The 15,911-nt window shown below is 39.5% G+C and overlaps 1 protein-coding gene across 1 annotated transcript; it reads left to right on the plus strand.

The window, feature by feature from the left end:
- The first annotated feature begins 312 nt into the window (after positions 1-312).
- LOC132308554 (probable serine/threonine-protein kinase At1g54610) lies at positions 313-15,365 on the plus strand. The gene is made up of 8 exons (XM_059806667.1): positions 313-1,217; positions 3,818-4,102; positions 4,360-4,677; positions 12,428-12,655; positions 13,228-13,328; positions 13,729-13,843; positions 14,181-14,660; positions 14,828-15,365. Exons 1-8 carry the CDS (start codon positions 807-809, stop codon positions 15,032-15,034), a joined length of 2,145 nt encoding a protein of 714 aa, XP_059662650.1. The 5' UTR covers positions 313-806; the 3' UTR covers positions 15,035-15,365.
- Positions 15,366-15,911: the final 546 nt, after the last annotated feature.

Genomic DNA, 15,911 nt, shown 5'->3' on the forward strand with positions numbered 1-15,911 from the left:
AGTTATATATGACTGTCAATATAGTAAACTTCAGGGGGTGTCGTTGTAATTAACCCCAAAATTAAATATGCCTGTGCAGACAATTTAGTCATTTCATTATTTTAGTACTAGCCACTCCCATGCATGTGCGCGTGGATTGGATCTACGTGGGAAGAGGAATGTCGCAATACACACTGGTCTATCTCTCTACAGCTACTAAAAAGCTGCCTGGCGGTCATAGTATATAAATACAGCGTAAGAAAATGTATAGTCCATTTTTTACTACTTCAGAAATTAATCCCTTCCCCCCCCCCCCCCCCTCCCCACCCTCCTTCTCTCTCTCTCTCTCTCTCTCTCTCTCTCTATATATATATATATATATATCGTACACAATCAGTGCCCTGGATCCATACCTTCCCTCAATCCAACACACAAATCTTAGATCACTCCATTCTAGGGCTTTCATTTCGCGCCACCTGGGAACCAGAGTCTCAAGTACACATGCACACTTATTTACAAGTTTACAAGGTACTATGTATTGAACTCCTCTAATTTGTGTGAAATTTGAATTGATTTATAGGGTTTTTATATACTTGTATATGAGGAAGTTTTTTTGGTTTCTGAATGAGTAGATATAATTGATTTTATGTGATTAGTAGTGATGTATGAGGTGGGTTTTGTTCAATCTTGGGTTAAAATCTGATACTTGGGTTGAGACCGTTGAGCTTGGTTGTGATTGACATGGAAGAAGAGGAATTTGTGGAAATAAAGGGTCTCATTGGTGAAAGGTTGTTTTCTTGAAGGTGGGTTTGTGTTGTTTGTGTATAATGGGTTGTGTTTGTTGTAAGCCCTCTGCTATTGATGATAGTAGGGAGAGTCCAAGGGAGAGGTTGTCGAGTAAGACCTCGTCAGACTTGCGAGTACCAAGGTTGAGTTCTCTGAGGAGAGAAGAAGAGTATAGAGTTAAGGATCGATCTGATAATAATGATGGTAGGGCAGTTTTGATTGACAAACAAGCAAATGGTTCGGTTCGGTTGCATAGTGAGAATTTTGAGAGGAAGAGGGAGAAGACTGAGTATATTGTTGCCACACACCACCCTGCCGTGGGCAGCATTCCGAAAGCTACAGAAGGAGAGCAGGTTGCAGCAGGGTGGCCGGCATGGTTGGCAGCAGTGGCTGGTGAAGCAATCAGGGGATGGGTACCACGGCGGGCAGATTCATTTGAGAAGTTGGATAAAGTATGCTCCTTTCCTTGTTTTTGATTGCAGAATTATATTCATCATGGATTAAGAGATGAATTTATTGTTACTGTGTTCATGAGTAATGATTATATTTTATTTTGTGCTCTTGATAACCCCTCAACTAGAATTTGTTTATCACTTTATAGAAATTCAAATTTCGGAGACAAATTTTTTATATGAAAGTTAGTGCCTATTAGCTTGGTAGAAAATGTAATTTCTTGAACTAAATGAATGAAAGTTAATAGAAATGTCAGTTTGGATGCACTTAACAGGTATATAAGAGTTCTTAATAACAAATGACACCCTATTATGGTGAACTGATTATAAATTCCAGAAATAATCACAATCCTTGATGATTTTGTACTCATCTGCTTTGAAGAACAGTGGGAATGTTAGAATAGAATTTTAAAGATTAAGTGAAGCTCCTAAATTTTAGTTTTGGTCTTGTATGTACTAAATTTTCCCACACTTTGAAAATTTTAGTAATGGAATGTGATAAAATTAAAGGCGAAGACACTAAATGGTCCAATATCATCCATATTTTCTAATATATATATATTTTTACCAAGCATATATTAGCAGGAATTGGGATTATAATTTTGCAAGAACCAATTCAATTATGCTTTGAAAAAGGGATTTATGGATGTCAAGTAGTGTTGGGCATTGAGATCTCAAGGCAAAAACTAAAGTGCAATAAACACTAAAAAGTTTCATTGGTTTTTGTATTAGGTGGATTTTATATGGACAAAGAGTTATTGTTGAAAGATATAAAAAGTTGAAGTAAAAATTAAACATGAAGAACACAAGAATATAATGTGGCCTACATCCATGGCACACAAAGCCCAAAGGACTACATCTCTTCAATTACATTCTCTCTTACTTTTGTTTACAATAGTCATCTCTATTTTTAGGTGAAAAAAATATAAACATGTGATAAATATGAAAAATATATTGGTGGAGAGATTCCCAAAATCGATCCCATGAATAAAAAAGAGAGCGAAAAAAAAAAAATCGATCCCATGAATCACTCTAATCAATATTCTATCAAAGGCTTAAATCACTCATATAATGATATTCTCCAACTCCCTCCCCATCAAGTTGGTACTTGGCACACGGAGAGTTCAACTCAACTTTACCAACTTGAAATGACATATGAGACGAGAATATCCTAGACAAGCTGATCTGATTAAAAATCCGAGATGAGATGAGATGAGTCGATCTGATAAAAAATCAGATCTGAGACGAGACGAGTAGAGAAATGAGGCATGAACAATGGATCTGAGATGAGGGGTATGGTGTAGGTATAATAGACCTACTTTGATACCATATTCGAAGATATAAAAATTGGATAGAGAAATTAAACATGAAGAACACAAGAATATATAACGTATATGCATGCTGCTTGTAATGTATATATATGTTACTTGTGCACCTGCATGCTGGTCCGTGTGTAATTCATAGTTAGTCTGAAGCCTCTAAAAAAAGGAGGGTTGCATTAGATTGCCGGCAGGTGAAATCTTTAGTTCAAGCATAATAAACATAAATACTGCAAGTTTAAATATAATGTTGACAAAAAAGTACGAGTAGCTAGCCCAAGTAATTGTTATGAGGAGTTTTTGCATTGATCTACTCAGTTATTCAAAACTCTCGAGGTCGAGGAAGTTATTGGTTCAAATATATGTTAATTGTTTGACTACTTTGCTTCCTTGCCATCTATTGTTTTCTCATTTGAATTCTACGAAAAAGCCCCTCCCACCCCTCAAGTTTGGTATTTGGCACATGGAGATTTTAACTCAACTGTACCAACTTGAAATTACATACGAGACGAGCTGATCCGAGACAAGCTGATCCAATTAAAAATCTGAGATAAGACGATTCGATCTGATAAAAATTCAGATCTGAGACGAGAAGAGTAGAGAAATGAGGCATGAACAATAGATCTGAGATGAGGAGTATAGAGTAGGTATAATAGACCTACTTTGATACCATATTGAAAGATATAAAAATTGGATAGAGATATTAAACATGAAGAACACAAGAATATAACATATATATATGTTGCTTGTGCACCTGCATGCTGGTCCGTGTCTAATTCATAGTTAGTCTGAAGCCTCTAAAAAAAGGAGGGTTGCATTAGATTGCCGGCAGGTGAAATCTTTAGTTCAAGCATAATAAACATAAATCCTGCAAGTTTAAATATAATGTTGAGAAATAAGTACGAGTAACTAGCCCAAGTAATTGTTATGAGGAGTTTTTGCATTGGTCTACTCAGTTATTCAAAACTATCGAGGTTGAGGAGGTTATTGGTTCAAATATATGTTACTCAACTTTATATATATATATATATATATATATATGTTACTTAACTTCCTTGTTTGAGTACTTTGCTTCGTTGCTATCTATTGTTTCCTCATTTGAATTCTACAAAAAAGAGAAATGTTATTTTAGTGGTGTAGACAAAGATAAGATTATTTTATCGCATTTATCCACTGATACCGCATCACGTCCTCTATTACTTGTTGCTGTACTCCATAAGTTGGCTTTACCTGTCATTAGTTAGTTTTGAGTTATTTGTCTGATAATCTCCCATTTTACAGATTGGCCAGGGAACTTATAGTAATGTTTATCGGGCTCGCGATCTTGATCAGGGGAAGATTGTTGCTCTGAAGAAAGTAAGGTTCGATAACCTGGAGCCTGAGAGTGTTCGCTTCATGGCGAGAGAAATTCACATTCTACGCAGGCTTGATCACCCAAATATAATAAAATTGGAAGGTCTAGTTACATCTAGGATGTCTTGCAGCTTGTACCTTGTTTTAGAGTACATGGAGCATGACCTGGCGGGGCTTGCTTCACACCCTGGTCTTAAGTTCACGGAACCACAGGTACTTATCGGAAGGTTTTTGTTATTTTACCTATGGCTGCATTTCATACTCAATGTTGTTCTGTAGAACTGCAAGGAAAGGTGACATTTCTACTAAGTGGATTCCTCCAACAATAGTTTCACATTATTATACATGTCTTATACTGCAGTACTTAATTACAGATTGATCCTATTCAGTCCTGAGTTATTGAAAAATAAACTGTTTATTTTTTACTTTTTTACTTTGGAAAGTCTCAAATAGTATTTATTTCTTTGCAGGTTAAATGTTATATGCAGCAACTTTTACAAGGACTCGATCATTGCCACAGTCGTGGTGTGCTACACCGTGACATAAAAGGTTCCAACCTTCTAATTGATAATAGTGGGATTCTGAAGATTGCGGACTTTGGTTTGGCAAGTTTTTTTGATCCTCGTCAGAGTCAGCCACTGACAAGCCGTGTTGTGACTCTGTGGTACCGGCCACCAGAGCTTCTACTTGGTGCTACTTATTATGGGACTGCTGTGGATTTATGGAGCACTGGTTGCATACTTGCTGAATTATATGCCGGCAAGCCTATTATGCCTGGAAGAACAGAGGTACCTAGTCTATTATTTTGTTTCCGTCAGAAATGCAGGATTAATGCCTTTTACATTATTTGTTCTGGGGTCTGGATGGTTCATTTTACTGGTTTTACAGACGTACCTAATCTAATATTCTGTTTCTGTCAGAAATGCAGGATTGATGCTCTTTACAGTATTTGTTCTGGGGTCTGGATGGTTCATTTTTACTGGTTTTATCATCAAAAAGTACCTTTGATTTGAAGTTACTTTACAGTTTTTTGTTGCCCATGAGCTTCAAGTGATTTTCCACTCCAATATATTTATGGGCAAAATTTTGTAGCAAATTACTGTTTTTCTAAATTTTTTTTTTTGATAAGTAAGATTTTATAAAAAACGCTCAAAAAGGGGAGCGGAACCCACAGAAACAAAAGGGCTACAAGGCGCTTTAAACCTTCAAAGAGGCCAAAAATACAATAATTTCCTCAATAGATCTATAATCTCTCCCTGAAACCTAACAAGAAAGAGTGGAAATAATAGAGAACTTAAGCGTAGAAATATATTTCTTCTTTCCATCAAAATATCTCCTATTTCGCTAGAGCCAAATGCACCACCAAATACAAAGAGGCTTAGCCCTCCAAGTCTCTTGAATGAGAACCCCAACAGAGACACCTCTCCAAGCCTCGATCAACCCTCTAGAGGAACAGGGCATAACCCAATGGATCTCAAATAATCCAAGCATCAAATCCCAACAGTCTCTGGCCATGTTGCAGTGCAAAAGAAGGTGGTCAACTGTCTCCTCATTGCACAAGCACATATAACAATGATTGACCACCACCTGATTCCTCCTCCTTAAATTATCCTGGGTTAAAATCTTACCCAGGACGGAAGTCCAAGCAAAAAATGCAACCTTAAGAGGGGCCTTAGATCGCCAAATAGACTTCCAAGGGAAATGGCCTCCAGAATCAACTGAGAGGCACTTAAAAAAGGACCCAACCTCGAAACGACCCTGAGAGTTAGGAACCCAAAGCCAACAATCCGAATCCCCAACGATACAGAACTTTTAAAAAACGAGTAACATCCTCAATCTCCCAGTCCTGAAAGTGCCTCATAAACTGAACATCTCAAGTCAGTCTCCCGTTATAAAGGTGATAACAGTTAACCACCATGGTCTGTCTGTGAGAAGCGATCTAATAGAGCCGTGGGAAAGCGAGAGCAAGAGGAAGCTTCCCACACCAGAGATCCTCCAAAAATCTGATCCACCTACCATCTTTGATCCAAAAGCGAACATGTTTGCAAAAATCATCCCACCCCCTCCGAATAAGATTCCAAACCCCCACCCCCCTAGGACCACGAATCTCAGTAGAACACCACCCACCACTGCTTTCTCCAAACTTGCTTGCGATAACTCTCCTCCAAAGCCAATGCCTCTCAATCCCAAACCTCCATAACCATTTTCCAAGGAGAGCCCTATTGAAAGGTAACAACCTCCTTAACCCTAAACCTCCACACCGAATCGGACGGCACACATGCTCCCCCCGAACCAGATGATATTTGAACTCCTCTCCTCCCCCCCCCCCCCCCCCAAAAAAAAAAAAAAAAGAAAGTTGCGTTGCAATCTCTCGATTCTCTCAGCCACATAAGAAGGAATCTGGAAGTTAGAGATGAAATAAGTGGGGAGGCTAGAAAGGGTACTCTTAATAAGAAGGAGCCTGGAAGTTACTGCTTTTTCCAACCCGCCAGCCTCCTCTCAAATCTCTCCACGACCGGATCCCAACTACCTACACATCTTGAAGGGGTTCCCAAAGGCAACCCTAAATAAGAAATGGGAAAAGAGCCAGTGCGACATCCAAGAATCTGAGCAAACACCTCAATATCAGGGACATCCCCAACAGGCACAAGGATGCTTTTACCAACATTCACCTTAAGACCAGAGACAACTTGGAACCAAATCAAGACACATCTCAAATATCTCAACTGGGACGCATCAACATCACAAAGCACTAAAGTATCATCCGTAAGCATCAAGTGGGAAATCTCCAGTTGGTTAGCAACATCCCTGCCCACCCCGAAAGTCTCTCAAAAAACCCAACTCTACAGCCTTCTTTAGCAATTTGCAAAGAGCCTCCATCACAAAAAGGAACAAGAATGAAGAAAGCGGATCCCCTTGTCTCAAGCCCATCGAAGAAGAGAAAAAACCTGTCGGAGCTCCATTCACAATGACAGAGAATCGAGCACTAGAGATACAGAAAAGAATCCATCTCCTCTAACGCCCGCCAAACCCCATCCTCTCCAATAAGTAGAGGAGGAAGCTCCAACAAACATGATCATATGCCTTCTTAATATCCAGCTTACATAAAACACCCGGAATCCCGCAACTCAAACGGGAGTCCACACATTCACTAGCAATAAGAACTGAATCCAGAATTTGATGACCTCCCACAAATGCATTCTGAGAATCAGAAATAATGCCATCCATAACTTTCCTCAACCTAGAGGCCAAAACTTTCGCAATCAACTTGTAAAAATAGCCCACCAAACCCCATCCTCTCCAATAAGTAGAGGAGGAAACTCTAACAAACATGATCATATGCCTTCTTAATATCCAGCTTACATAAAACACCCGGAATCCCGCAACTCAAACGGGAGTCCACACATTCACTAGCAATAAGAACTGAATCCAGAATCTAATGACCTCCCACAAATGCATTCTGAGAATCAAAAATAACGCCATCCATAACTTTCCTCAACCTAGAGGCCAAAACTTTCGCAATCAACTTGTAAAAACAGCCCACCAAACTGATAGGGCGAAAATCCCTAACATCCATCGCTTCACCCTTCTTCGGAATAAGAGCAAGAAAAGTGGCATTCAAGCTCTTCTCAAAAGAACCCTGACCATGGAAGGCGTGAAAAGAGTCCATCATCTCCTCACGGACCACCTCCCAGCACTCCAAAAGGAATCTCATAGAGAAACCATCTGACCAGGGGCTTTATCCCCATTATAGCTCTTTAAAGCAGACAAAACTTCCTCTTCCGTAAAAGGCTCTTCCAAAGCAGAAGACTCCTCACTCGAAATAGAATCAAAGTGTAGTCCATCAAGCAAAGGGCGCCAACCAGCTGGTTCAGTGAACAACTTCGAAAAGTAATCAGTAAAACCCTTACAAATCTCCTCCTCCTTGCAAAACATTACCCCATCCACCCTAATCCTCCCAATGTGATTGCCCCTTCTATGAGCATTGGCAAGTCAATGAATTTTTTTGGTATTATTGAGCCACAAAGCTCTAGACTTTTGTCTTCACGAAATCTCCTCCATGGCGGCGATCTCAGCAAACTCTGCCTGACACTCCACCCTCCTAAGCTTCACGGGAACCGGCAAAAGACCCTGACCCTCCATCTTATCAATATCAGCAATCTCAGAGAGAACACGATTCTTCCGCCAAGCCAAATTTCCAAAAACCTCTTTGTTCCAAACTTTAAGATCATTCTTCAAAAGACGCAGCTTGCCTGCCAGAGAATGACTAGGGGAGCCACTCACTCCGTATCCCACCCACCAGGATCGGACTTGCTCCAGAAAACCCTCAGCCCGAAGCCACATATTCTCAAATCTGAAAGGGGACTTTCGGCTACGCAACCCACCACAGTCCAACATCAATGGAACATGATCGAACAAAGGGCGAGCCAAAGTGGATTGAACAATATCGGAAAACTTCTCCTCCCAATCACTCGACAAAAAGAATCTATCAAGTCGAGAGAGAGTAGGAGGATAGCGACCACTAGACCAAGTGTAAGGCCCACCCACCAAAGGCAAATCAAACAAACAAAATGCATCTGCCCCCAGTCAATCTCTCAAAAGGGGAACGCACAACATTGAAATCCCCACCGATACACCAAGGCATCGATCATCTCCTACGAACCTCCCCCAATTCCTCCCAAAGTAAACGACAGACACAATCCTCTGGAGGGCCATAAACACCAGAAAAAACCCAACGAAAACCATCCTCCACCATAGAGAGAACGCAGGAAGCCGAGAAAAGCCCAACTTGAGAGTCCAACAAAGTGACCCATCGATTATCCCACGTAGGATACCTCCCGAAGAGCCAATCACATTCAAAGCAAACCACTCCACAAATCTCCCTCCCCACAAGCTTCGAACAATCACATCCGTCATTGAGGCAATCTTGGTTTTTCTAAATTGAATTAGTTTTATTTTCTACTTGGTTTATTTTATGACATACAAATCAGATTAGAAACTGGAGTTTCAGGAGTCTTAATTTAAGGAACATTAGTGAATTGATATCAGGGAGTTTCCTTCTTAACGGGACAAATGACTTGTAAATATAGTTGTCTGATGCCGTCTGATGTTTGGTATTAAAAAAATGTTCTGGCTTTGGCCTTTGTTCCTAGATGGCAGACTCTCTTGTTCTTGCTTTTGTTCTTGGGCTGCGCTCCCCTTTGAGTGCACTTTTATGCAATCTTATCAACAAAATTAAATAAAAATTGATATTAGGTATCCCATCTAATCCATCATTAATTCATGAGGATTTAGTTCTAGAACTTGATTTTTGTTTAGTGCTTAGCAACTGCTGTGGAGTGAGTTGAGTAGCTCAGTATTAAGAACTGAAACGTTCAGTTTGAGAGATGTGATGCCATCTCAGAATTGAATTATGATCTACTCCTGAATATAAACCAAGTGATTGCTTTTTCTCCTTTGCTTTTTGGTTCATAAAAGATAATTTTGTTGCAAGAGAAGGATTGTTGGGATAAAATCTAAATATTGGGGTAGAAAGGATCATCTGAGAAGGGGCAGAATGCAATATTGGGTTAAAATTTATGGTTTTTTTGCTTATGCAACGATAACAGATTACCAAGGTTTAGTAAGGCACTTTTTTAACCACCAGTGATTCTGATTAAACTTGACCCTCAATGATTCTTGATTCTTCTCTAGGTTAATCAAAAGATGGTATGAGGGATCAATACATACATTCTTCTTTTCCTAGACCAAGTTTAAGTGAGGATCGGAGAGCCATGCAAGGTAAACCAAGTATGGCAGAAAAACTGCAAAAAGAATGTAAATGAACAGTAAATCAATAGACTATCCACCTTTTGGTGCTAGAGGAACATACAATTCCACGGTGAAGAGCAGACCATTTTCTAGCAATGAGGTAATCCTCACCAAATTATTGTCCTAAACATCCTATCACATCATCCCAGAAGAAATTCCACCATTAGGTATCTGGTCCACCCACCTCCTCGCAAGCATCACATCAACAATTACTTGTTTATATTTGATTTTATAGTGAAATAAATAAAATGAGATATCTTTTTTTTTTTTTTTGATAAGTAATAATTGAAAAAAAAAAGGCGTTCAAGAGGGGAACGCATCCCTTATACAACCGTGGAACCGGGGTTTAAGGCCCCAAAGAATCCAAAAAAATAAAATGAGATATCTGAAATAGAAGAGCCGCCTCTAGCCATTTTATCTCGCGATTTAAATGGGAGCCTTATGCCCTTGCATACTTATCTGGCCATGCATTCTGACTCACACAACTAGGAACCCTCAGTTTTTACTTTTTATCCATACGGGCTTGGCTGTAAACAGACCTCATGGTTTCCATGTGCACATTATTACCAATGAGATCCCCTCGTCATATACTTATTGCGAAGGCATACTGATGTAGTATGTACACAGTCTAAGTTAGATGCATTAAGGCGATATACAACGCGTGGGGCGGGGTTGGGGGAAGGTCATCCCGCCCCGCCTCGTTTATATTGAGAATTTATCATTTTACCCTTAATATATGTGCGCGCGCGCGCGCCTTGCCCTACTCTTCCCGTTACTCAAATAATACTTTGTTGGAAACTTTCGAACTTATCAATGTTAATGTTATTTGGTTTGAAAAAAATGTTTATTTGACTTATATTTTTAAATCTGATGTTTTAAAATTTGAGTGAGAAAATTAGGAAAATAAAATTGGGTGGGAGTTTAAACAGGACGGGAAAACTTAAATGGGAATGGGAATGGGAGGGGGGTTACAAAACGGTTTTGAATGGGGATGAGGCGGGGAATCTTAAATGTAGGCGGGGACAAGGAAGGGCCCCCTTGCCCCAAAATCACTCCGTTGCCATCCCTATTATTGACTCTTCAGGCCCACTTCGAGGTTTGTTGACATAACCCAGCCCCCTGGTTACCTAGGTGTACTTGGCTTAGTGGCTGGAGTTTGGCCTTGTCAAGGTAACCTCACCTCGAAGTCTGGCAAACCTTGACATGACTTAAAGAGAGAGATATATCATGTGATTTCTGAATGCCTTTATGACGTGGGAAGTTGGGAACACCCTTCTGAACTATCATAGAATCTTGTTGGAAATGCCTAGCCACTTTGGTGACATCCTGACCATATCACCTCAATGGACTGTTTTAGAGGTGGTGGTGACACACAGTTGGGCCACGTGGTGATACGTAGTTGGGCCCTCACTATTGTCACCTGACTGGACGTATACATTGCAGCATATTATTGGACCACCTAAGAGACGTGGGACAAACCCATTGGACTCCCACATCGGCATGAGCGGGTCTTGCCTCCATCTGCAGATTATATATACACCTTCAACACACTTGGGAAGATGACTTAGAAGACTAGTTGTTCGTTATGCACCATACTTCATATAGACCTCTAAATCCCACCTCTTGACCTTGATACTCGGTTTCTAGATCCAACCTTACAAAGTCTGCGATGCTCTCTCGTTGGCTATCTGCCATTCTCTCCCTCATAAGTCAGCCTAGGTTTCCACCCTAGCCTAGTCCAGCTGGGATATCTATGATATTCTCTATCCTAATTATGTACTCGACCAAACACTACCCAACCAATACCTACTGATTTAAAGTGTAACTAGCATAGAGCCTCACATCACATCAGATATCGATAATGCATTGGGTTCCGCTGGGGCCTGTAAGTTGTAACTGGGTTTATATACATTTAAAATGCATATTATACTTTGGTTAATCGTTTGACTTTGACCTCAAGTCACATGGTTGTGACATCAAATTGTGTGCCTCAAAGTTTGATTTTGTGGCTTGGCATTGCACACAGAAGTAATGGCCATTGGCTGCACACCTGCGTATGGATTTGGAGCTGCGATAATTGTAGACGACCTGTAGCATCAGATGATGTTTGACTGTTGTGCTCGTGCCTTTTCCCCGTTATGGCTGTATTACAACAGTGACCCACTCAGTCAGGATGCTATATTTAGGTGGTGGTTTTCTCATAGGGATGTTTTGTGCTTTTGGTGAAAGTGGTGGCACTGGCAAAGGCATGTACTTGGAGGTAGTGATGGCAGTTATATTGGAATTTTTTGGGTGGTGGTAACGTGTTTATGGGAAAGGTGACAGCTACAGTTGAATGGAGGCAGGTGCTTTGCGTTATATTCTAATATTTTAAACTGAGAATTGAAATTAAGCCTTTTCTCCAATGTATTGGAAGTAGTCTGATTCAGTTTGCTCACCTTTGATTTTTTACTATCCATAAGTTTTAGAGTTGAAATCTTCAGCGTGTGTCATTTTTGTTCTTTCTTCGCAGAAGGGTGACATGAATGTGATTGAACACCATAAATGTGCTCATGGATGTTATCCGTACTCCCTTTTACAGATTAAAAAGTTCTGTTATTGTTGTTCATGCAGTTATTAATCGAGTAAAAATATGATTTTCCAATCTGCTTCTTTTTGTTATTTTGTCTCAATTTTCTTCTATATAAAATGAATGGCTGTTATAAGTTAGAATCTTTCTCCCTTTAGGTGGAGCAGTTGCATAAAATTTTCAAACTTTGTGGCTCACCCTCTGAGGAATACTGGAGAAAATCAAAGTTGCCTCATGCAACGATTTTCAAACCCCAGCAGCCTTATAGACGCTGTGTTGCTGAAACATTTGAAGACTTCCCTGCACCAGCATTAGTGCTTATGGAGACCTTACTTTCTATAGATCCTGCTGATCGCGGATCTGCAGCTTCTGCTCTGAAGAATGAGGTATGGAGTTTCTAAAAAATGAATTTTCTGGAAATGTTGTGAACATGATCTTCCTTATACAGCTGATATATGAACTATTTTGATCTTTCCCTTTAGCTTTTCCCACTCCCTTCTCCCCCACCACCAAACAAATCATTTTTGAAAGTATGTTCTATTACTATTTTGCATCCCGCTTTGGTGTTGCTTAGTGTATCATATATTTGAATTGAATAAATTACTTTCTGATCCTACTTTGTTGTCTGGTAATAGGCTTTTAGTGTTGGTAAGCAGGCATGATTAATGAACTGTAAATTTTCTGGATTTGTCACTTGAACTTTTGTGGTCCCCAAAATCTAGAGATTTTGAGGAATAGTTTAGGCTACTACAAAATTGTTGCGTTGGTCCACCTGTCAATGCTTTGTCTTGTATTGTTGTGTACCATCTTGTTATGGATGTAATAACTGTTGCTATCATATCTGCAAGCTGCAACCTTCTTTTCTTTGCTTAATATATATATTTTTTAAGTTATTGAGGAGCATGTTTGATTCTTTGTTGTGGAGTATTTTACGTCTTCATCCATTTTTTTATTTCAGTTCTTTACAACAAAGCCACTTCCTTGTGATCCTTCAAGCTTGCCAAAGTATCCTCCCAGCAAAGAGTTCGATGCAAAAGTACGGGATGAAGAAGCTAGAAGGTGCATCTTTATTATTATGTTATATATATAACAGCCATTTCTGTTATTCGAAACCATTATGCTGGAGTAACATTCTCATTTTATAAGCAACAAGGCAATAACTACAGATTTATGCATCATGTCAAAATCAGTTATGTCCTAATTGCTTGTTAGTTGTAGGTTTGACAGTTATGGTCGTGATGTTCTAATTGCACTCGCAATATGAATTCTGCTACTTGTCAGTCTGATTTTTGGATTTTGGTTACCTTAACTTCATCATGTGATATACTATGAATTTTTAATGTTCATTTTTCTGGTATACATTGATGATCCTTGTTTGGTGCTCCAATACTACCAAACAGATAATTGGTAAGAGTGGTTTATGTTCTGAGAACCTTTTTTTTGTTGCTGGTAATTATAGACTAGCAGCAGCAGGGAACAAGGGCCACAAATATGACCTAGAAAGGAGAGGAACAAGAGAATCACGAGCTGTTCCAGCGCCTGATGCCAATGCAGAATTGGTCTTGTCAATGCAGGTAATCTTGGTTTTTCTGAGCCATGTTGTGCATGGTGAAACATTTTTCTTGTTAATTCTTGTTACTTGTTTCATTGCATACTTTTATTTATTTATTTTATTTTTTTCCCATTTGAAACTCACACACCCACTTTGCCACTATGGAGACTTGAAGCCTCGACCTTCTACTCAGGCTACTTCCTTTTTAATCATAGCTCCTTTATTTCATCGTTGCTATAATAAAGGGCCCCTCAACTCTCTGGCACATGTACTGTCTTGTTAATCCCAAATGTATTTTCTTTTTAAAAAACTTCTATTTTTACCTCAATTCCTCATAAAGTAATTCCTCCTGGTTACAGAAAAGACAAGGTCAGTCCAATTCCAAGAGTCGGAGTGAGAAGTTCACCCCTCATCAAGAAGAAGTTGCTTCTGGCTTCCCAATTGACCCACGTATGCCATCTCATGCTGTGGAAGAATCAAGCATTGATCCCCAGGGACATATTCATAAGAGGGCTTCCCATTCTGGGCCACTGGTTCACCGTGGTACCTGGGCAAAGGCTGGGAAAAACTTGGATGATGCTCCAAAGATTTCGATGGGGGCCGACTTATCAGCAATGTCTGGTTTGGTAGCAGCAAGGAGGAATTTGTTATCTGAGGAATGCAGAGGGAAAACTGGTCATTCACAACAGGAAGTTCCAAAACTAATAGGCCGGTTTCCTGGATCCTTCAAGGAGGCTTCTGAAACCATGATAAAGCGGAATCAAAAGGTTCAAGGGCAGAATGTGGCAGGTGGCCATCAGAACGATGATGGAAGAAACAGCAAGAATGATCCAATTATGGTAAGTTGTCACACTCACTCCCCCCACCCACGTGCCATCCATTGGTGAAGAGTGGCTTGTGAAACAGATAATGAATTATGAAGCTGAGACACTTTTACTGTTTCTGATTTTTGCTGGTAACTTTCATTTTCTAAGAATATGCTGTGTTCTTGTTTATGTATCTCCAGCTTGGTTATGGATCAAAGGGTAAGAAAATTCACTACTCTGGGCCGCTACTAGTTCCATCCGGCAAAGTGGATGAGATGCTGAAGGACCATGATCTCCAAATCCAAGAGGCAGTAAGGCGAGCGCGCCTTGACAAGGCAAAAGTGAGAAAAGTTCAGGCTGATGGAAACCAACTATCAATTAATTCATTATTTGTTTCTGGTCACTAAGCTGGGTAAATAAATCCCAATTAAGATGAATCAAGAGAGAAATCACTCTGAGTAATATAATGGTGATTCTCTTGTAAAATGAGTTATATGGTTGGTGGTGGGGTTGTTGTACAGCAGTTGTTCCACGAGAGATGGGAGGTGGAATATTTTAGGCCATCTTATAGTTTACTAGGAAACCCCCCTCTCATTCTCTTTGTATTTGAGCAATCTGTTACAATTTATTCTCTCTGCACTCTGTAACTGCAATTCCTAGAATTTGAGCTATTCTTGTAGAGCTTATTACTGCCTAAAATAGGTATTGTTCTTTCTATGGCACATGGAAATTGTATCATGTTTGCTTTCACTACCAATGGAGGTGGCAACACAATACTTGGGTGCCATCTAACTTCTTTCAGTTCTCAGTTTATGAGTGGGCCTTGTACACGCTACTTTAGTTGATTGGGGGCTACAAAATCATTTTCTTCATCTCACTACTACTACTACTACTACTCTTGTTGTGTGGACCGGTGGGAGTACTCGTACTTGAAATGCAACATACTTATGATTTTCATAGTGGGTTGAAACTTGAAAGTACTAATTTAGAAGAATTGAAGATAATTGATGTTGTCATTAAGGGTTGTTATGTTGTTTAATAACACTGCATATTGTTGATTTATAAAATTCCACTAAATTCATAACTTAATTTTTTGTGGTTGTAAATTGTCGTTAATTGTGGGTGATACTAATAAAATATGAAATTGGACTTCCATCTCATACATGATAGTAAGATACAAATCTCGAGTGATTAAAGAAAGAAAAATTGACTTTAAATAAAGGACAAAAATAAATAAATAAAAACATAAATCTATGAGCCGGTGGTCCATAGATTTTTTTCCTC

This window comes from Cornus florida, unplaced genomic scaffold, assembly GCF_030987335.1.
Source record: "Cornus florida cultivar Cherokee Brave unplaced genomic scaffold, ASM3098733v1 CherokeeBrave_3.0.0_Hap2_Chr05, whole genome shotgun sequence".
Lineage (NCBI taxonomy): Eukaryota > Viridiplantae > Streptophyta > Magnoliopsida > Cornales > Cornaceae > Cornus > Cornus florida.